General features: G+C 50.7%; 2 protein-coding genes across 3 annotated transcripts in view; both read right to left on the reverse strand.

The window, feature by feature from the left end:
- Nucleotides 1–22,873, reverse strand: part of RAB8B (RAB8B, member RAS oncogene family) — a 187,128-nt gene that overhangs the window by 110,225 nt on the left and 54,030 nt on the right. The gene's annotated exons all lie outside the window — the stretch shown is intronic.
- USP3 (ubiquitin specific peptidase 3) lies at nt 1,585–20,824 on the reverse strand. 2 transcript variants are annotated; one of them, XM_063313835.1, is made up of 15 exons: nt 20,678–20,823; nt 12,395–12,455; nt 11,455–11,586; nt 9,976–10,059; nt 9,083–9,164; nt 8,228–8,310; nt 7,737–7,850; nt 7,403–7,516; nt 4,648–4,794; nt 3,939–4,045; nt 3,750–3,830; nt 3,522–3,640; nt 2,983–3,096; nt 2,824–2,891; nt 1,585–2,376 (listed from the first exon to the last, which is right to left on the reverse strand). In XM_063313835.1, the coding sequence occupies exons 1-15, from the start codon at nt 20,766–20,768 to the stop codon at nt 2,211–2,213; spliced, it is 1,563 nt and encodes a 520-aa protein (XP_063169905.1). In that variant the 5' UTR covers nt 20,769–20,823; the 3' UTR covers nt 1,585–2,210. The 2 variants fall into 2 exon arrangements, with proteins under 2 accessions (XP_063169905.1, XP_063169907.1); XM_063313837.1 differs by lacking the exon at nt 7,403–7,516 and having other exon boundaries at nt 20,678–20,824.

Below are 22,873 nucleotides of genomic sequence, written 5' to 3' on the forward strand. Positions count from 1 at the left end.
AAGGGGGTTTACAAAGTGGGTGAAAATCCAATCCTATTCCTGGCTGGGCCAGCTCAGTCCCTTGGCCACAACTCACAGCAGAATCCAGCAAATCTCCACCAGGAGCAGAAATCAGTTGCGGTGCTGCCACTCGCAGATAATCTGCATGTCGCAGGTTTGCAGGCCAGCTGGGGATAAACAAGGAAAGGCTTCCCTTGTCCATGCACGGCGAGCCCTTCTGAGCCCCTAAAACACGCGGCTTCTCCTTTCAGCCACCCCCATGGAGGAGCAGCCCCATGTCTGCCCCCAGGAAGAGTGGCAGTGCAGCAAGGGGGGACTGGAGGGGACCAATGACTATTTCACCTGCCCGGAACTCTTTTCCCACCACTCCTGTGGTTCTAAACTACCAAGAAAGGCACGCTTCCACCCCCTGACCTTGATTAATCCCAAGGCGTGCAGCACATCTCTGGGAGGTTCCAGAGCGCTGAGTTAAGCCCTGGCCTCACCTGAAGCGGACACGGCAGCCACGCACAGGGCCAATACGCTGTGGCACCCATGGGATCACACCAGCACGCAGATGGGCGCATGCAGGGCGCAAGTGGAGAAGCAGCTTCTCTCTCTCAAACCAGCAGAGCCACGAGTGCTCCCAGCAGACAAAAGCCTGCATTTCAGCCAAAGAAAGTAAAACCGGAAAACGGTCCACTTGGCTGCAAGGAACCACAACCTGGGAATGTGATCTGGCAACTCACAAGAAGGAATCGGGCTTGGATCTTGTCCCACTGTGAACCTGGGCTTTCTTGTCTCACGGACCAACCTAATTTTGTGTGCATGTTTAGGGGGGGCAGTAAGACACTTGGGGAGTTGCTACAACTGTTCCCTGCTTCTGCAGAATTTGGCTTCGTCTGCTGGAAAACTCTGCCTGGCTCGGTGGTCCTACATTGCTGTGCTGTCCTCCTCGCCTCGGCCAGGAGCAGCCAGGGAGGCTTCGCCAGGTGGGAGACTGTGCAGACCCAGCCCTTCCTCCTTTGCTTGGAGGCCTCGCCTTCCCGCTTCAGCTCCCAGCATATCCCAAATCCAGCCTGCCATTCCCAGCTCTTTAAGCAGCACACCTCCTGCCCACCCCGCTGTCCCTTTCAGCTTTTGGACTTTCCTCCTCCCCCTCCCTCCTTGAACTGAAGAGTGCTGGAGAATTCACAAGTTTATACACACATTTGGCTGATCTGAACAAATGTAATGCCAACTCTGGGTATTAATTCTTTCACCTGGAACAAAACAGCTTTAAACAAAACCTCTTCCATGAAGGATTCTTAAGGAAAGCAGAGACTGAAAAGCCATCTTCCAGACCTGTCCCAATTCCTTCTCTTCTGAATCTCTTCTTTATAGTTTCAGTGGTCTGTGACTGTAGTTTATGGGATACAAGTGTAGAACGCTTAATACTGTCCTTCCCATTTTTCTTCCAAATAATCCCAAGGCAGGAGGTCAGACTGTGACATTCATGGAGTGATTCTACACACTGTGCTAGTGAAATGACTAGCAAATCCTGAACTCTGGTTTTTGGTACCTTAATTGCAGCAGAATAGTAACTTCCCATATTCATATAAAGGATTTTTAAAAAAGAGTTCTATTACAAACAATGCAGCCATCTACCGAAGTACAATCTACAGACTAAAAAACAGCCTTCAGAGAAACAAAAATAGCAGCAGTTACATGGCCTGTTTAATGCAGCCCCATTTAGTCCCTTAAAAAAGAAAAGATCCCAAAGTCTGTCCGTGTGTCCCACGCGCAGGGTTTGATGGTAGCACAAGCCGTTGTTCCTAAGAGAGGAGCAGCCGGGAGTGTCGCCAGCGTTCCTCAGCAGAGCACCCTGTCGCGCTGATCAGAAGGAATCAAGGTTCCCTCGTGTCAATGTGCCTTCAGAAAGCAAACTGCAACATTGATATAGGCAAGTCAAACATAAAAGTCGCTCCTGAAACTATATATAAAATTTGAGTTTAAGCAGCACATCAGTATCTGCTGAGGTTTTGCCTTTTTTCCGGTATAACTAACAACAAAGTTAGCTTGTGTCCATTTTTTAATAAATCAAATGCTACTACCGACAATGTAAAACTAGAACCCACAAAAATTTTTTTTGAAAAGTGCACAATGAAATCAAGAGTCTCGGATCAAGTATCTGTGGAGAACTGGAAATGTTTTGTCCATTGGACTTGATATGCACAGGGCAGACAGAGGCATTAAAGTTTCTCGGATCCAGACTCGGCCTGCCGGTCAACGTAGAAGAGGATGTAGGCCTTGGCCTTCGACACGGTCTCCTCGTCCGTCAGCGTGACCGTGCTGTCGTTGAAGTGGAACCAGCGCCCCTCGTGAGTCGCATAAGCGGTGTAATGCCCAGAGCCAACCCTGAAAATGCCAGCACACACGGCGTGAAAGGAGACGCCCCTCCTCCTGCTCCAGAGCAAGCGGGCGGCTCGAGAGGGTGGCTGCCACGCAGGCTGCCAGGGAGCGAAACCCGTGCAAGATGGCGCCCCTCGAGCTGAGCCCTTTTCGCCACCCAGGATTCAAGGGCTTCCGATTGTTTAAACCGGCCAGTTTAGTGACTCCTTTCTCCGAGAGGGATTCCACCTGTTCGTGGAGAAGGCCAACTGAAGATGGCCGCTCTGAGGAGGGAGGGCAGGCAGGCCTCGGGTGAGCCACACAAGTTCCTGGGTGCCCCCGAGGGCTTTGGGCCAGAGCCTTCCCCACCCCTCGGTGCTTCCATTTGCCCCACCATATTTCAACACATGCCAGGTTTTCAGACCGAGGCCCATGAGAATGCAGTCCCTGGCACAGACCCCTCTGAGCACTCACCCTGAACCATGGTGCACCACCACAGCCGCGAGGTCGTAGAGGCAACTGTCTGGGCCGCTGTTTTCAGGCTGCACAGGGAGGGGGGAGGAAGAAAGGAGCTGAGTGCACCCGAAGTCTCGGCCTCTCCACCCCACTTCTTCCCAGGCCGCGTCCCCATACCTCCAGCAGGTAACGCTTCATGTCTAGGCCTTGCAGAGGAAACTCAACAAAGGTGTCCACCTTGTTCCTCAGGTACGCCGTCCAGTGAAAGCGCTTCAGATGCAGGCACAGCACCTGGGCATTAAAGGGGACACACCAGCGCAAAACCCTTAATGGGTAAGCTTCTTAAAACCCTAAAATTAAAGCATGGTTTTGCAGAGGCTTTGGATGCAGGAGCACGGAGATACATTATTCTATCAAAAAAAACAAAACAGTTTCACAATAACAGCAATTACTTACCTAAAATATTTATATGCCACTTCCTATTGATCTCAAAGTAGTTCACAAAAGCTCACAGGCATAGCAACCATTTAGTGCAACGTGAGTACTGGACATGCCAGAGGTACTCACTCTGAGGTTTTAAGACACCACACGGAAACGCAAAAAACGGTTTTCACGCCTGGGCCCCAACATGTCAGTGTCCACTCGCAGACTGCCGAGAACCTGCAGCTTCTATCTCTACACAAAAAATCCTGCCACCTCCACGAAGTGGCACTCACTTTCGGTAGCTTCTGCATCCAGAACTTCTTGGTGGACTTTTGCTTCTTCTTACATTTGTGACACATGTAGAGCTCCGAGTCATCAAGTTCTTCCAGGTCTGTGAAGCTGCGGAGACAATCTAGAGCAGAGTTCAATGAACGTGGTTAGTCCCGGGCACCTCCTGCACCTGTAACTGTTAGATCAAGGATGGATTACGGAGACAGAAGAGCAACTCTCGAAGAACTCACCCCGCAACGTACATATTGGTCCATTCTCTTGGTTCTTGCTGCGTTTATTCCGGAACTGACTTGGAATATCTAGGGAAAGGTCTAAAAAGCACAGTGTTTTTAGAGTTAGAGAGTCTGGCGTGATCAGCGCTACAAAAAGGGAAACGCTCTTTAGATACTTTCAAGGTGGGTACGTTTTAAGCCCTTTACCTAGGAATGGATCAAACTTTCTAGATTCAGTTCCACATATCAAGCAGTTGACTTCATTCTGAAGAACGCCTCCAAAGATGGTTGTAACAACAGTAGAAGTGCCGTTACTGAAGGAAAGATGGGGAGAGGAGGGTCAGGGCAGCAGGTCCTGTGACTAGGGCTTGTGCCAGGATCTTCTAATTGTCCTATTTTTGTTCAGGTGTTTCTCGTTTGTACGGAAGCAACCGGTGGGGTAGAGAGAGGTGGGAGGTGTCTGCTAAGCCACCACCCTCCCTTTGCTGCTGTCCTCTAGAGGACAGGAGGATACTGCCTTTCTACTCCCCAAGGATATCTACACAGGATGCCCTCCATCAGCGACACGCCTCTGTTGCGGGAGTCCCCACGCGTCGAAGATGGCCCCAGCGAACACGACCTAAGCCTTGTCCTCCTCACAGGTGTGCCAAAGCCAACTGCCAACCACCAGAAGTTCTCCTCTAACAACATTACTGCCAGAGGCCCACCCCATAACAACATTACTGCCAGAGGCCCACAAGAAAGAAACTCAATTAGGGATATTTATTATTTTTATAAATAACACAAGGCGGTGAACAATAGCCCTTTCAATGAGAATTCACAAGCTCTGACAACACTTCTCAGAATTCTTTTTAACTTAAATTTTATTCTTTTGCTGGACTGCCTGAAACAAGGTTACGGAAGAAGTCAAACTTACACGCAGCATCTACCGCCAGCAGGGAGACCAGGGTTCCCTTGAACGATGACTGTGTGGGCAGCCCCGTTGAAGCCTTCTTGGAGTTCCAGATGCAGATGATCCAAGAGGTAGCGCATGAACTCATGGGCATCTTGCTGCTGGTACCCCCTGAGCATAAGCAAATCCAGGAATATATGGACTGATCACCAACGTCTACGCACACTGTGCACAGGGCAGGTGGAAAGGACACGGTCAAGGATGCAGACCGCCTGAATGAAAAGGGAAACTGCTTCTCAAATCACCAGAGCGCATGGAGGACTTGATCTATAAAGCCCTTCCTGACGAAGGCCTTCACTGCCCAATGTAAGAATCCTTCTAATATGCAAACTCAGATGTTCAAACTTTAGGGCACTATGGGATATACATGTGTGCGTGAGTGCACGTGTGCAGGTCACACACACACACAGTCTATGTGTGTGAATGCAGCCCCTCAGGAAACCAAGGAGCTTCTCCACACTCAAGTCTCTCACTGGCTGGAAGAGAAAAAGTCTAACAGCAATCAGAAAACAAAAAGATTAATGGATGTTTATCTTCAAGGCCAACCAGGAGGTGGAGATGTTTCATTTAAGCAGAGTAAAAATGGATTAGCAGTTACAGAGGACCCTAAGGACACCTTGTTTTACTTAATCCAGACAGCTTACTTTTAAGGCAGAGAATGGTGCATTTAAAAAAGAACAATTTAACATCGAAGACATCCTTCTCCAGAAAAAGCTCAAGGTACTGAGATATTTTTATTATCCTTAAGTTTGCAATGCATCAGGTTTTTAAAAGTTAACCCAATCTCACACGCTCTACCCCAGTGTCAAGTTCTCCCCTGCCCCGGAGTCCCCCCACCCCCCAGGCCAGCAGCCCCGCTTTCGGATGAAAATGCCTGTCTTTGCTCAGAGCAACGGCACCAGGATTGTGGCTGCAGTCTCAAGCGGGAGCACAGCGAAAGAAACGTGCCTGGGCAAGGGTGGCAGCTGCCCCACCAAAGAACCAGCAAGGTAAGAACACCCAGCTGCACGTGGCACCTCTCCGCCTTCAGAGCATCCCCACCAGTGCGGAGAAGTATCTAGAGCACCAAGAGGACTCTCTCTCTCCCCCGAGTCCACACCACGTGGCGTATCGGGCAGTAAGGGTTCTCCAGCTCCTTCGGTTGTTACCAAGATGCCTGGGCTGCCCCAATTCCATTTTCAGCGGCGTTTTCCAAGCCTCCTTTTTCACAGAGTTTCATGCCTACGCTTCCTCTTCTTTCAACTGGCATTAAACACCCCACAGCCACGTTCGCTTCCCCTGGCTGAGCACAAGCTGACCAGTTTTTACATTATGTACAAACCCTCGTCCCTCGTCACACCCTGGAGGCGTCTTTTACATACAGCTGCAACACCAAAAGCTCTTGGTGTTTTCAGGGAAACCTGTGGGACGCGTGGCCAAGCAAGCCAAGCCGGAGGCAGGGCCCCGAGGACCCCAAAGGACCGCCAAGGCAACCTGCCGTGTCTTCCAGGATGGGCAGCACCCAGGACCCGCTCTCCCCAATGGGGCGCCTTCCGGAATTCGGCAGTTCTAGCCCAAACCCCAGCAGGGCGGCCCATTAGGGAAGGCGGGGCCTGGTTCGGAGGCCTGGAAGCAGTCAGGACTCACGATGCCCCAGACGCAGCTCCCTCCCCCAGGAGGGCCCCCCACACTTCTCCTCCTGCTCTGAGGCGGGCAAGGTGGCCTTGGCCTTGGCCGCCACACGCATGGCCAAAACTACAGTTCGATGCCTCTGCCCCCAAATCCCCCACATTCATTTTGTGCGTTGTGAAAGAACGTGCCCGTCTCCCACTCTCTGTCGAAGGCAGAGGCGCCCACCGTGCTGAAAATCTGCCAGAGCGAGCTGGAGGGCCGGACTCTCGCTTTGCCCCCGAGAAGCCTGGGAGGGGGCTCCTGCCACAGGACCGGGGGAAACCAGGCGGGGGGGGGGGCTTTGCTCTCCCCCAGGAACAACTGATGCCAAACCTCCTTGATTCTTGTTGGGGAAGTGCGCTGGGGCGAGTGGAAGGGGAGGTGAAGGGCCTCCGCCGTCTCCCTGCTTGGGCCTCTCATGTCACAGGCATCCGGAGCATCTTTTCAGCACTGTTGGAGGCATCAGCACATCAACAGAACATCTCTACCACCTGAAAACGTGGAGCAACTTACCTTTCTGCACAATTAATCCTAATAGAGTTCAGTGCTCCTTTGAAGGAGGTTCAGGGGCCAGGACAGGGAGACCTTGGGGAGGAATGACACTTGGATTTGCTGGCGTGAACTACCAATCACGGTGACAGCCTGGGTGGAAAAGGCTTCCTGCGCACAAGAACCTTTCTCTCTGCAGCCCTCGTTCAGTTACAGTGACAGAATCTAGTTTAATGTGGAGAGAATCAAGGAAGTTTCGCCCAGTGTGTTTGGCTTCAGCCTTCTGGAACATCTGCCTTTTTACGCCACGTTCCTGCCCAAAGCTCCGGGTTTGCTGGGATTCTCACCCACGCTGCGTGACTAAGAAACGTGGTGTGTCTTAGCACCATTAAGCCCCAGAAACAAGGAAAACTCCTCTTAGCACTGCTCCAAGCCCTCTGGCCCACAGTGGGCATCCTTCTGAGGACCAAGCTGTCCTCCAAACAAGGTCAGAGGACACGGTGGCCAACACAAAGCCATGCCTTTCAGAGGAAGTAACTGATTCCTCACGAACGTTGGTCCAGAAACGTGCAGGACTCACCTAAAGTTGGGCATGATTTTCCAAACAACGTAAAACAAGGATTCGGGGCTGAACGCTGCTTGACTCCCTTGCCACAACGCACACAGCGTCTTCCGAAACTCTTCGACCAAGGAGCTGGAGGAGGAGAGCGACATTCGTTCTTAGAAAGAAAACGGGTTAAAAACGTCTGTGAACAACTAACCACCGAGGGGTTTTTAGCCTACAATTAGGGGGCCACCGATTCCAAGTATCACATAACGGCAACTTCTTTCTCGGCCAGTCGTTCAGGCACATGCTGGCTCTGTCTGTCTCTGGACACAGCTGGGACCCTCTGCCTCGGGGGTCAGCCACTCACACGCTACTGTCTCCCTGGCTCCGCGTGTGGTACATCCGCCGGCCGGCAGTCTTCCCGTTGCGAAGTTCCACCGCTGGCAGTTCTTTGAAGTAACAGCAGAATTGCGGAATGTTGCTGCAGGAAGAAGGACGTATCAGCCGACGTGCCGGAAAGAGGCTGGCGGGCAGCTGCTGTCTTTGGCAGTTGCTTGGTAATCCAAAGCGTGTTTAAAATAATAACGCCGCCGCCGCCGCTGCTCCGAAATTGCACGGGGCATTCCTGCATATTAACGCACTTGAAAAAGAACCTGCGTGGTAAGAGTTCTGCACAGCAGGATCCTGCCGGGACAACTCTGCCACTAAAGCAGATGCAGGCAGACACGAAAGGGGAGCCACAGTGTTTCTGGAGGTGGACGAAAAAGACTCTGGCGTGGAACGTGCTATCGAGATCCACAGCATGGAGCAGTCTGCAGGCCCCGTGGGGGAGGTGCCCCGTTCCCGAACGAGAGGTACCTGAGGGACTGAAGGATGGCGTTCATGAAGCATGTGTTCCCCAAATTCCGAAGACCTGTCGCACACAAGCTTGTGGGGGTCCCCTGCGAACCAGGGAGATCACCATGAGTTGACATACAATAAACCACCCATTTTCTTCAACCTACCTTCTCCTTCTAAAGGAACATTATGCCCTGGCACAAAACAGACTCCTAAATCAACTTCTAAAATATTAGGATAAGTGTTTAATTAGTTAGTCAATTACAGAGAATTTAGAGCACATAAAATGATAACTTAGTTCAAACTTTAGAATGTTCATGAAATACCCCTGAAATCACACAAAATCAGTCAGTGCATTCCCATGTTTCTAGCTAGGTTGAATTCTCTGATGCCCCGGCATTCTTCCATGGGAAAATTTAGACCCCGCTCTGGACACACACCAAGCCCTTCTCCTGGTTATGGTAGGAAGGGCCCAACAGCAGTGAACTGGAAGCCTGGAGCCTGCCCAGGCGTGGTTCACTGTTCTGAGCAAACATCTGCATTCTCTTAGGACAAGGCCACACTTGAACTTCAAGGCTAGTTTATTCCAGGCTGAATAAAACGGCAGCTAATTATTTGGCCTGTTCCAGCTAAGAGTTGATGCAAATTCGGCATATTTTTTTCTCAGCTGAAAGTGAATTAATTTAACATTCAAAATTGGGCACTAAACACCACCAGCACTGAAAATGTCACTAGCAGGGCCATCAGGCAAGAACCAATTAAATGTCAAAGCCCCCCCCCCATTTTTTTTTTGGAAAGGAACCTCACTGATCAATGAGATTTGCTCCAAAGCTAGTGCTTGAAAGCTGAGGGCACAAACAATGAAAGCATACTTACATTTATTTTTAATAACTTGCTGTTTACAGAGGCACTTTCAAGAAGTTTTCTTTTCCTATGTCGGTCTACTGTAAAACCTGAGCTGTGGGAAGGAATAAACTGATGTTTTAAGGCACATTTAACTACACAAAGAGAGCACATTACAAAGAAACCTAGTCACAATATATACCATTTATGCAACTTATAAATAAATGTTTTAAAATTGCCTATTATACCTAGAATGTTCCTTTACCCACACAGACTCATCCTTGACTACAAAGGTATCACACAATTATAATTTCAAAGCAAATTTCTGTATTCCCTGGAGAACAGCCTCAAACCCAGTTCTATTTTCAACAGCATGTTATCAGATATCTTCATTAATCTGATGAACACACTCAAGTCTACCCTAAAACTTCTGATCTAAAATAACAAACTGTTTTCTGAATCGACACTTCCCACGAGACCACATCGCTGCTCTTAGAAGTGCCGTTTTAAACCCTGAGATGTATGCTCACCCAGGCCAACCACCCAGAACCTTACAAACAGTTCTGTTTGGGGCCTGTTTTCCAGCCCAAGATATTCTGGTTTCTGAGCCCATCTAGGATAATGGCAGCTCAGGGTTCTCAGGGCCTGTCCCAGACAGAAGCCATGCCACAAATGGGTAACACCTGTGGCATCAAAACATAGGACCCCAACCAAATAATCAAGGCTCACCCATCTACTAGAAATTAACGGCTGCCCCCACATTCATTTTGGTGGGGCCTCCTAGAACTATTCTCCCAGACGGCGTCCCATGGAAATTGGTGGAGGGTAGGACACACGTAGATCTAAATACAATTCACAAGGCGAGGCTGCTAAAAAGAAACACTATCGCCAGGTCCACCTTCAGACAGAGAGGCCATGCCACTTACTTTTCCAAGTTTTGTAGATGCTCTCGGACTTTCTGTACCAGGCCGAGTTTGGTATCATTCACTACGAAGTCATCACACCGATAACTATGGAGAAAACGTACAACAATCACACAACCGGCCGCTCTTCGGCACCGCGGATGCCCTGTCCCCCGTGCTCGGCTAACGTGAGACCGCGGAACTGAAAACTAGGGGGTGGCGGTGAAGGGGATCAACAGACAGACATCTCTCCCCCTTCAAGAGGGATGGGAGCATCCTGCCTTTTTGAGACTGAAGCACAAAATGCTGAAACAGTAGAAGGAAAGCACGGTAGGTATCATGGGTTTAGCTGCCCACCCGCTTCCTCCAGGAGAGCAAGCAGAGCTTCCCCCCATCCCAAATTCTTTTCCAAACAATTCTGTGACTCCTGGCCAAGCTCAGTCCTCAAAGATCCTGCGTGGTCTTTCTGCCAGTCTAACCCTATCAGAAGCCGAGCGGCTCCACCTCAGCTGATGGGTCGCTCAATGACTCACCCAGGCTCAGCTTTCACCAGGCTGAATTTCCACTGTACTGCATTATGCGCCACAGTGGTAGACCCCGTAAGCTGCCCAGCTGGAATCTGCAACCAAGGCAATGCGGAAGCCGCTCAAGGTAACCAAGGGAGCGTGAGCCTTGGACTTACTAAATGCTTCCCACTTGCAATCAACAACGATTATGCAATGTGGACAAGATGCGGAACGTTCTCTCAGTATAGTAAGTGTTCCCTTTTTCTAGTTACTGCCAAGTGTTTTCCTTCTCACTTTTATTTTTAGCATCTTGCTTTTCAGACTTGCATCTTTTGATTCCTAATTACTGCCTAAAATAGGTATAAATCATGCCCTGGGGACCAAATATTCAGTACAGAAAAATGAAATTTAGGCAAGAACCCTGTTAATACAGTTGACCTTTGTAGTCTTTAATTTACAGAGCCGAGTAATGCTTCAGTAATTTTGGTGAAGACATCATCTGTGCCAGGAGCAAGGAATTGGCTTAGCCCTGAAGGAAGCATCGGAAAGGTACCGTGAGCTGCAAGAATCAAGGCTCAGTTGTACATTTTAAAAGCCTGGAACATTAAGGTAACAAAGCCAAGGCTTTCAGACCCTGATTTGAACTGAAACACTATCTTGTTGCCATCCTTCAAAGGGTTTTCCTGTTAAACTGAGCTCTAGAAAGCTTGCTTCTCTGAGTTGGCATTTGGGGCTCAGGATTAGCCAAACAAATGTAGAATCCCGCATGGAAGAGTTACAGAATTTCAGTGAACTGGGCGGAACGTTCCTCCGTGCTGAGAGGGTCAGATGAACATGCAAATAAGGAGTGAGCAGGCGCCTCGCCCTGAGGAGTGAGCTGGGAGCTGGTTTGGCCTTTCCACAATGTGGCCTCAGGTACAGCACCATCTCAGTCTCCATCCACCACTTTAAATACATTTGGTGGCTGCTAACAGGAGCATTATGAAAATGAACTTACCAGTAGGTACTGTAACTACTACAATCCATGCACACCATATGCTGAACCTTGTCTTGCTTTTCTGCTTTCTTAGGGCTCGTTAAAGAAACTTGAGCATCTTCATAATGCTTCTTTGCATGGCCGTTTACATACCTTGAAGGATCAAAAGAGAAACAAAATTGAGGTTTTAGAAGCCTTCCTCCCCAAAGTGCCTGCTTTCTCTAACCAGTGAACAGGCTTCGAGGGCAACTGTGTGGGCTCCTGTTTATTATTGCCCAATTTCTTTCAGATTTAAAGCAACACAACGCAGCAGGTTTAGGACCACTCCGACAGATTCAAAACCTTGGGCATGAGCGAATGGTGCACAGACTGGAAGGGGGCTTTTTGTCAGTTTCGTGGGGTTTATGCTCCTGCTGTTGGTCCCAACAAAGGAATTTCAAATATTCTGATAAAAGATTATTTTATCTCTCCCATTTTAGATGCCAACCCAAAGCATTTCCACCTCAGTGTGCCCCCAGGAGCATGCAAGTGGATTTCTGTTCTTAAGCAGCCACACAAAGCCGCAGGAACAGATGCAGGTGTCTGTCCGACCGCAAGCAGGACAGCCTCACAGAGACTGGGGACAGACGGCTATTCCTTCACCAAACCGCCCAACAGTTCTACCAAACGCGGACGGCGACACGTTCTCGACCCTCGCGGCACCTTATCCTTGTTCACTGGACAACTCTGAAGCAACAGACGTGACTACACCCGGAATCTTGGCCAGCCTTCCCCAGATGTGCTCATGGGCCATACTGCAGGAGTCTCAGTCCGAACAGATGTGGGGGCAACCGAGCGGGGAGAGCTGGTCTATGCCAAAGTCAGGCCGGCTGGTCCTTCTCGAGACGTTGTTGCCCCGGGCAACAAGGAAGTGGGGAGACCGTGGAAGCAGCACCCCCGGGAGCTCATGTCCTGCACTCACCTTCCACAGTGGACGCTTGAGCAGGTCAGGCAGATCCAAGGACTTTTGTTAGAGCGGCACACTATTGGGGTGGGAGGGAACCAGACAAAAAACCAGTTACCGAGCTGATCTTCCATTGCACAGAAAACATTTCTCACCAAGCAAGCTTCACTGCATCAGCTGCTCCAGGAAACTAGCGGGGGGGAAATGGTCATAATAGAAGTCATGCGGTATGAATACTTTAAAACTGAATACTTTAAAATTAAGTATTTAGTACTTATATAAGCAGGAAGGCGGGATATAAATTCAATACATTTTTCCCATACGCAATGTTTTCAACTGCACACTCCTTTCCCTCATCACATTTTAACCAGTTGTGTTTGATGTATTTAATACCCAGAATTATGTTCAAAACAAAACAAAACAGAGCCAACCACACTATAATATAAACCGTTACACTGGACGGGTTATGAACTGGGGAGAAGCTAAACTGAGTCAAGGCGGTCGCTGTACCAGACTCACTACTGATCAACCAGAGCATATAAAAAGCGCAATGACCTCACACCTCATTAGGTTCTGGTATCTACAACCTGCGGAGCATGAAGAAGATACCACCACTAATTGGACAACCAATATACTGGGAAGACAGATGGGAAAAAATCAACACAGTGCCCTTTGACTGCCTTCTGCCTGGTGAAGGCAGGCAGAGACCATGAACCACGGGCCAAATTTCACCAAACCTCTCTGAGCAAAACCCCTTGTGCCGCTACAGCCTAAAATCTAACACATGAGGCTTGACCCTGAAGGGCTGAACCACCTAGGACAAACTTGTCCTCTCAGCATACCTGTCTCTAAGTAAGTGCAGAAGGCTCCCAACCCCAAAGTTAATCACAATTTGTCAGTTCTCCTGTATCACCAAACACTAGTTAAGCTCAATTAGCTCGGTGCAGTGGAAAAAAGTGTAATAGAAAGCACTTTTCAGAGACACGTAACTGGAATTAACTGATTCTGTATCAGGGACCCCAGTGAAGATACCCTCCAAGGCCACCTGAGCTCTACAGCAGGAAGTCTAAGTCTTTTCAGAACAGCATCAAATGCTTGTCTAGGAGGGATGTGGTTAAAAAAAAAATCTCTGATGCTGTAAGGCAGCCTGGGGTGACATCCTTCTTTTCAGCAACTTCCTGTTAACTGATCAATTCAGAAACTGTATTTTCTATTGCATAATAGGAGAGAAAGCATACCACTGTTTAGAAGGTAGAATCTGAAGTGCCCAAATGTTTGCTTATTATTTGCAATTAGCCAAACCATTCCTTGTAAAAGATGAAAATGTGCTGCCATATAAAGCAAGTCATAGTTAGCTTTCACGCACTGGGTGCAGTTTTGGAGTGCTGTAGCTGACCCAGAATCCCTTCAAGTGCAGAACAATCATTTTATGCACCATGCAGAGTGAGTGTGCCACTCTGGGCTCAGTTCAACTTCACCTCCTGTGACTGTCCCTGCGCCCCAAGTGCCCATCTTATCCCACAGGCCCAAGCCTCTAAGACGGTGGCACAATAAAACAAGTGCCAAGTCCAAAAGCACTCAGGCATCAGCCCGGAGGTGACGCCCAAGGCGGCTTCAAAAAACCTGTCCCTTTGTTTAGGCGAAGTCATCCCACTCCGAAAAAGCATTAGCTGAAAGCCGCAGCTGGAGCTACACTGGCGAGTTGACAGGAACAGCAGTGCTGCTCTGGCTTCCAAACTCCCTGGAGCCCCTCCCTCCCAGACCCACCACTCCTCCTTTGGCCTTTCCCCTTTATCCTCTCTTCTCACAACCTTGGCTTCCATTCCGATCCTTCCAAAGAAGTGTCCCCCAGAGGCAGGGCAGGGACCCCAGACCAGCTTTCTCAGGAGTGGCCCCATCCCTGCAATAGCCACCTTCTTGAGGTGTTATTGGCCTTCCAGAAACTGGAGAAAAGTGGGATTGTCCTGGCATCTGGCAATTCGAGAGTGGTCTCCGTCCACGCAGATTTCTTCCTGATTTATTTCTGCTTGCGTTCTTCTTGTTGTTATAGCACGGGTCATGTATGATTTTGTTGCTGCAAACCAGAGATTCTAGCATATATAAATATCAGTACATAAATGGACCAAGAACCCAAACCGAACCTTGCTGAAGGAACAGGCTGGGGAACCTAGCTCCTCCTTCTGCAGATCTGGTTCGTTCTGAGAAACACTCTTTCTGGGACGGTAGGGATTAGTAAGATCTGTCGACACAGAGAAATAGCAACGGCAACATTTCCAGGGAAGCTGAAATGAATAGGAACACTTATGCAACAGAACCAGAGAGATTTTTTAAAAGAATACTGTGTTTTTCTTTTTAAAACTATTTTAAAGTGCTTCTGTAAAGCAATTATCAAACTGTTTTCACTCTCACCTGCACCAAACTGAAACTCAGTGGTATCCACTAAATATTTACATGCCCGTCTGGGGACCTGGTTTCCATCTAGCCAACTCTGGCTGAACAAGAGTAAAGAAAGTTATTTTCCATTTCTGGGGAGGGAAGAGCTCCTGTGGCACTCCGCAATCCCTCGCCTGGAACTGTGGTCGGCTGCTCAGCTTTCAGCACCGGCTGCAACACCAAATGTGATGCCCTTCGACTCTGAGCGAGCATTTAGCTCAACGAGCTGAGAATCTCAAAGCCCTCTGACCTTCAGGCCCCGCTGGCCACAAAGGAGTCTGAAGCCTCAACCAGGATGCGGGTGGGAACCCCCCTGCTCTTCTGCATGTGACCTTCACGGCGGAAGAGCCTCCCCAGCCCCTCAGCGTGTGTGAGTCAGCCCCAACCCAGGGCCGAACGGCAGCCTGGCTGTTCACCTCCACGTCCTTCTGCCTTCTGCCGCGTTTCTTCCCCACGCCCTGATCTGAGATAACCCTCACTGACCAACACATCCTAAACAGGCAAACTGCCAGGCCACGAGAGAGAAGCTCCTGGGACTGGGCACCCCTCTGCGTTGGGGGGCAGCATGCATCTGGGGCGCGGGGCGCTTTGAGAGGGGCCTGGCTCTGGGGACACTGTTTCTGCTACAGTGAAGGCTTGTACAAGCATGGATGCGGGTGGCAGTTTCTGCTCCGTGCCTGGTATTGCCTGCAGCTTGTTGCGTGTGTGCTTTGCTCCATATTCATACTGCATTTATCTTTAAGCATCCTGCAAAATAAAGGTAACTTCGCCTTTGAGTGCAGCGTGACTCCTGGAGACTCCACAACCACTTCCAGAGTTTTCTTGAACTTCCTTGCCCTTGCCTCCTTCTGGATGTGGTTTGTTCGGTTTCTATTTCCTGAGTGGCCTCCCATCTAAGTACTGGCCAGGTCTGACCCTGCTTAGCTTTCTGAAACAAGGATCATGAACTCACTTGTTATTTATTGCACTGATAAAGTCATCTGCATAAAATTCCAAGTACTACTAACGTGAAACACTGACACTAAGCGCCACAGTATTGCAAACTAAATCCTTAGGCCTAAAACATCGCTTTTCCTCAGCTGTGTGTCACAGCTTCTGATAAATTGCTATGTATAGTTGCTATGCTTCGGTCTCCATCGAAGATAAAACACTTGCCTGGAATGTAATTAGCACTGTCTACTGTTTTGTAGCAATTTGTATTGCATTAACCAAGTATGCTCAATTTTAAGTTCAATAGGGATAATCCTACGTTCTGTGTTCTTGTGTCTCTCATATCTTTCTTATGTACACTTTTTTCACTTACACTCTTTCAAAATATTAAATAAAAGTATAATTTTTTTAAAGATAGAATGTAATCAATAATTCTCATATCCTGCTTGTAGGAATTTTGATTAGCTTCCCTATAGTTAATTCTGCTGCTGCCAACACGAACCCCTAATTACTGTCCTTTCAGCTAGGGCGTGGTGATTTGCCCTTCAGAAGGACTACACAGTTGTGCCATTGGCTGCAGGTCTTTCAATTAAAGGCCACAATTCCACTGCTTCTTAGAAACACTTTCCTGTTGCATAAAATACAATCTAATGTGTTACGACCCGCTGTGTTTTTTCACAGAACTACCCTCTGCTGCAATAATTCATCCAGTCGCCATGAGAAAAGGACAGTCTGTTGACAACAGTTGCACAAGTGAACCTAGAAGCCTGCCATTTAATAGGGATTTATACCTCTCTGTGGTGATCCAATACTTGATAGTAAAACCACAGAGCCATCTTAGTTACCCTGTTTGAATTATGCGGATTTGTAGGGACAAAATGCCATCCCTGCCGAATCACATCAAGCTGGCCCATCCAGCAAAGGCAGAATCAAAGGACTATTTGGATTAAAGCAGTGCTGAACTAAATTACTTTTCGCTGATGGCACTGAGTAAGTCAAGCTATGCAAAACCTTTCCTTACGAAGCACTGTACAAAAAGGCCACCCAGTATCTTAGCAAAGAGAAAGCAAGCATGTGCAAATTAAGCGGAGGCACAGGATCACGTTCTCCCACTGGCATCATCCTGAACTGTTGCACCTGAGGACACAAATGCAGAGAGCAAGCAGAACCAAGCTGTGGTTCTGCAGGGAAGGCTTCTTGGGGCCCACTGATCTACCCCAGGGTGCCCTGTGGGTGAATACCATTTCCAGCCAGTCAACTGCTCCCTCCAGGGAGGGCTGTGCCGATGGAGTGCAGAAGCCAGCAATTCTGAACAGGCCAGAACAGAATGGCTGGCTTCAAATTCCAGCACCTGATCCAGAATCACCACAGGTTGTGTCTTGGATGATGATCCATTCCCTTCGCTCAGACTTTGGATAACTCCTCTCAGCCTTCGGACTCATCCTGTTTTGTCAAGCCCTGCTCATTCCTTAGCCATCCCTGTAGTCTGTTTGGGTTTCGTGCTGGGCAAACAGGAGGGCACAAAAACTGGGCAGCAGCAATTATAACACCCACTTTTGGCTCTGCTAGCACATTCTGAGAAGGAAAGCACTTGCAATTTCCTTGTGGCACACCTCTGAAGTATTTCACCAAGAACGCTGACCCAGACAAACATGGCCCCCAGCAGCCACAAAAGAGGCACCCGCACAGCATTTGTCATCGCCACCAATGGCACTTCTGGTTTGTGAGGTGGCCTGCCATGGCTCCTGCCCCAGTGTGGTCAAGCCAGGGCAAATTTGCACACTGCTAGATTCATGGCATGGCTTATTCAACCACCAACAGAAGCAATCCCAGATGATGTCAGCTATCCCAACCGGATATACCTTGTCCTCAACTTCTTCGACTGCTAGGACTCCCTGGCCTGGGGGAGAAAAAACTCCAGGTCTTCGAAGTTTCTCCTTCCCTTGTTCCTTTCTTTGCAGAAGTTCCCCACCTGCCCACTTTGCCCTGAGGTGGGGGAAGATACTGCAGGGCTAGGCAGATTATGAGCATGCCCTAATTTTTATTTTTTTTTTTGGTCTCATGAGACAATTATTGTGATGCTGAATGGAAACTCTCAACTAGGCAAACATTAATAGCTGCCAAGAGAGCAATTAAGGTCAATGTGTAACCAAAGGAGGGCTGCATTCATCCACACTGTAAAAGAGACAGGACAAAGGTGAAGTTCAGGTGCTTTCTTAATTCAAATACAATGAATTAAGAAGTCACCCTGAAAACAACTTAACCTTTGGGGCAAAAAAATTAACCTTTGGGGCAAAAAAACTTTACATATGAAATGTCAGCAAGAAATGCCATGGATTACAAAAATCTTTGACGGAGAAGGAACTAGACGCTCTCAGTGCTATCTAGGTCTTCTTACTCTGAACATGAAAATTTCTGAGGGTTCATCTAACAGCTATTGGGGGAGGGCATTCAAGACAGGCCAACAAATTCCAGAACTGAAGACCATAATCTGCTAATAATTTGAGCTTTTCTTTGCTACATGGATACGAAAAATAGCATAGTACTTCCGTTACTACTGCTCTAGATTTATAAATGAAGGTCGCAAATCAGACCAAATGGGTTTGGGAAGAAGGAAACCTAAATACAAAATGTCTCTCAGGAAATGTCTCTCAGCCAGCGTGATGGAAGAGCGATTTAGAGCTATCAGCGGCCGGTAATCGTTTCATCTCCGCAGGTAGCAGCACCTGGGTGGCCTTTTCTGGGCCCGCCTGCCTAGACAGCACTAGCGGGAGACGGCACGGTAATCACCCTGCTGCTGGGCTGGACCGCAGAAAGTCCCAGAAGGTGGCAGCGGCAAGCTGCTTCAGTACTGCTGCCAAGAAAACTGCGTGGATGTATCCATAAAGTCACCCACAGAGACTTAGTTTAACATACATACATACATACATATTTACTTCATTAAAAGTTCATTCCTGCAACATCCCACAATGGACCACTGGCCAAGCCTGGGCCAGGTTTTCACTTGGCAAAAGTTAACCAACTTGGAAGACAGCAGATTAAAAGACAGGCAACTCTTAAGCTATCTCAAAGGACATCATCACAGCCAGCAATGGGCCCGTTTAAATCCATCTGTTAACATTTTTTTCCAGCTCAGCAAAACCACTCCAAGGCCTTGACATTTATACAGCAGCAAGACAAGCCTTTGCAAAAAGACCATCAATTATAATGCAATACGGCTTCTCCACGTTAGAAAAACATCCTTGTATTGTTTGGCATCAGAGCAAGCAAAATATCCAGGAATTTCACTAACTGAATTCCTTTCTTGTGGAACAAATCAGGGGGTTTTCAAAGAAGAGTTGTGAAATTTCACTTTAAAATCTCCCAAACATAAGGGAACATAGGAAGTTTATTCATTCTGGCCTAGATGTAGTCACAGCATGATGCTGCAAAACTACTCAAAGGGCCACTAAAAGTACACAAATTGTTCAATTTTAGACAGTCCAAAACAAGTTTAAATAAAATCTTGGATTTTATCTAAATGATTATGTAAATTTTTTTATGAAGTAGATCTTAATAAGCATTCTCAAAGTTGGTGGGGTTGAGATATTAAGAAATATTATATTATATTATTATTTGCCTTAATCCCAAGAGACTCTAGGCAGTGTACAGAATATAAAACAGTAACGAAATATATAACAATACAAAGAACAAACAGTAAACAGCAGCACAACAATTAAAATGTGCTGATTATTTTTACCTTTACTAAAATGCTGGTTTCCAACAGACAACAGCTATTTTTGGCACAAACGTTTGCTCCGATACACTTCCTATTATCTTAATGCAGAACAATACCAAGTTCACAAAGTTAAACTATTAACTGGTCAAGCTGTGCTTTACTGTTCTGCCTCACGGAAAAACCCTTATAAAACCTATCAGCATCATGCTGACGTATCTCTGCCTTAATTCCTTTCTTGGAGATAACCTTACCCTTCATGCAAACCTGACTCAGATGCTGAGTACTTTTGAGTCTTTTACTTCTTAATTCCAGATCTAAGAATCGCTGCACATAGCGCCCTTTACTTTCCAATGTGGCTAACAAGGCCAAATGAACCGAATACAAAACATACAAGCGGGGCAAGGCAGAAGGCTTGGAAGCACCGATTCCCCGGCAGGAAGCCGGATGGGCACTCCGGGCGGCCCAAGGGCCAAACAACGGCATTCCAATCGCGAGCCCGTAACGGAGCCAAGGGGCGCCCACCGCTGCCACGAGGCGGCTGCGGATCCAAGGGCGGGGCCCGCGGGGGGACCCCAAGGTCCGCGCGGGGAGCCCCGCTGCGGGAAAGGCGCTCCGCCCGCCCAGCCCAGCCCAGCCCCAGGAGCGCGGCTGCACCCCGCTCGGCGTGGCGGGAGGGCGGGCTCGGGTACCGCGCGTCCACACCGCCCCCCGGGCAGTTAAGGGGCGAGAAGGAAGGAAAGGCAGAGGCACGGGGGGGGGCGAGCCCACCCCGAACTGCGTACGGAACGACACCCCCGCCCCGGACTCTTCCGCAGGTCTAAATCAGCGTGCCTCAACCTTGGCCGCTGGAAGGCGCGGGGACTTCAACTCCCAGAATTCCCCAGCCAGCAAAGCTAGCCGCGGAATCCTGGGAGTTGAAGTCCACCCACCTTCCAGCGCCCGGGGGACCGGAGCGCGGCGGCTCTCCCCCCCTGCGCCGCCGCAGAGACCCCCGCTTTGCTCCGGGAGGCGGAGGGGCCCCTCAGCGGGCGCCCCCCGAGCGGCCTTCCCCGGAGGCCGAGCAGCCATGTTTCCTCCGGGAAGGGCCGAGGCCCGGAACAAAGCCGGCGCCCCGCTCGGCGGCCTCTCCCGGCCACGGGCCTTTGTGACAGGCCGCCCCCCGCGGCCGGGGAGACCTCAGGCCCGCGGCGGCCCCCGGGAGGCCCGGCGGCGGGACTCACCGCTGCAGCACCACGAGGAGGGCGAGCCCTGCGGGAACTTGGCCGAGTCGGGCGCGAGGCAGACGCTGGCGCCCAGGTGCGGGCACTCCATGGCGGCGGCGGCGCCCGCCGGCCTCCCCGCTCCTCGCCCGCGTCGCCCGCCGCGCGCACGCACGCACGCACGCCGACGCACCGCGCCTGCGCCTGCGCCGCCCGCAGGACACGCCCCCGGCCGCGGCTGACCCTCCCGGCGGGTTTTTCGCCCGCCCTCGCATCCGGGCCCAGGATCCTCGCGGGCCAAAGAGGGCGCGTTGGCTTCCGGCTGCGGAGCGAAGCCGAGGGGCAGCCAGCGCGAAAGCGCCCCCGCCCCCGCGGGGCCCCTCCTCCCCCTGTCCTTCCCGCGCCCATCGCGGCCGGCACAGCCGCAGGGCAACGGGCGAGCGCGGCCCCTCGCTCCCGGCCCTGCGGCCCCTGCCCCGCATTACGCCGCCTTCGCGTGGGAGCCGGAGATGCGGGGCGCGCCCCTCGGGGTGGCTGTCTGCCGCTCCCTAGAGGCGGCGGCGGCGGCTGCAGTTCCCGGGTGCCCGCCAGGGGGCGTCTGGGCCGGAGAGCCTGCAGGGGCCCTGCGGGGAGCTCCCTCGCACGGGGCGCGGGCTCGGCGGAGCGGCGCCCGGTGAGGACGGGGTCTCCCCTGCTGGGGGGTCTCGCGGCGCTTCCCGGCGGAGAGTCCGCCTGGGCTGGGCTACCCGGGGCATCCCCGCCGGGAGTCGGGCAGCGCGCGGCTGGCGCCGCCAGGGGGCACCGGGACCAGCCCCTTCGCAGGCGGAGCGTTCCTGCCGGGAGGGGGTCAGCGGCCGTGGGGGCACCCGGGACCCCCAAGCGTCTGCCTCCTCGGCCCCTCCCGCGGCAGCGCTTCCCGCGGCGCCCCGGAGGAGGCCGGTCCCCGCGGAGGGCCGGCGAGGCTGCCTCGGCCAGCGAGCCGCTGCTGGCGTGGGGCCCTGGCGGGGCGGGCGCCTGGGGCGGGCAGGGGGGCGGGTTCACTGTCCACACAGCCTGGGACTTCCCCGGCGCCCCTCCCTGCAGCCCCGCACTTGCCCCATGGGCAGCCTCCGTGCCAAAGGGCTGGCTGGCTGGCATCTGCTACCCCGAGATGTGGGGCTGGCTCCGCAAAAGGGTTGGACCGATTCGTGGAAGCCCGGGGGATCAGCGACTCTTAGCCTTGGTAGTGGTGGGGCTGCCTCTGAAGGGCATCTGCTGGGAGACGGGTGGGCTTCCTTGGGCAGCTGGTTGGCTGACGGGAGAACAGACCGCTGGACAGGATGGCCCAGGGGTCCATTCCAGCAGGGCACGGGGCCTTGCTCCTGATGGCCCCCCATCTCAGAGGGTTTCCACTTTTGACCCTTCCTGACATTGTACTCTGCCTCAAGCCCACCCAGACACAGAGTGGTCCAAGTGGTAACTATACACAAATTCTGCCACTTTTCCTCTGTCCTAATCAAGTCTGTGTGTTGCCAAAATATCCTCCCAAGCCATGCTCTTTCTGCGTTGTGTGTTTCTTGTAAACGGGCGATGGTTTGTTCTTTGTTTAACCAACTCATCCACCCGCTTCTGCCTGCCAAAGCACCCCCCAGGCCCTTGAAGGGTGCAACACTGAGCCGTCCTGGAAAGCCCCTTGGAACAAAACACGAGGAAAGAAGGGCTGATCACTTTTCCTCTGAACATCAGATGGGTGCACCATGGCAAAGGACCGTAAGATCTGTGATCCAAATCTTCCAGAAAAGATCAGGTTGCGAGCACACATGCCCTGGGCCTCTGCACATCAACAGTCTGAAGTGTCCTTAGCTCTCCTTGGAACCATTCAGGGTTTACGGCTTGCAGTAATAGGCCACGTGGTTCTACAGCCGCTGGAGTTTTGTTTTGAAAAGGACAAGACAATGCTATTTCAGCTGGCCAGCGGGCCAGCCCTGCTGGGATTTTTCCAGGCAGCGCCAAGTGCCAGATCCCTGGCCTTCAGCGCTCCAGGTGACCTGCACAGCCAGCCTTTCATTGAAACACTTCTTTGACCAAAGAACCCTCTGCTAATGACAGTGGCCTGAAACCCCAAACCTTAAATGAATAACTTTGTCTGCCGTTCAGAGTCCTCCCTTATTCTTGCTCCAGGCTATAAAAAGGCACATCAGCTTCAGAATTAGGTTTCCCTGTTTATTTTGGAAAAAC

Source organism: Candoia aspera, chromosome 13 (assembly GCF_035149785.1).
Source record: "Candoia aspera isolate rCanAsp1 chromosome 13, rCanAsp1.hap2, whole genome shotgun sequence".
Lineage (NCBI taxonomy): Eukaryota > Metazoa > Chordata > Lepidosauria > Squamata > Boidae > Candoia > Candoia aspera.

Bases quoted from the DNA above. Each gene is read 5' to 3' on its own strand.
- USP3 (XM_063313835.1), bottom strand. From the start codon at position 20,768: ATGGAGTGCCCGCACCTGGGCGCCAGCGTCTGCCTCGCGCCCGACTCG. The intron at 7,851-8,227 runs GTACCTCTCGTT...TTCTTCCTGCAG, and splicing joins GCCATCCTTCAGTCCCTCAG to CAACATTCCGCAATTCTGCT. The intron at 7,517-7,736 runs GTGAGTGGCTGA...CTCCTCCTCCAG, and splicing joins AGCCAGGGAGACAGTAGCGT to CTCCTTGGTCGAAGAGTTTC.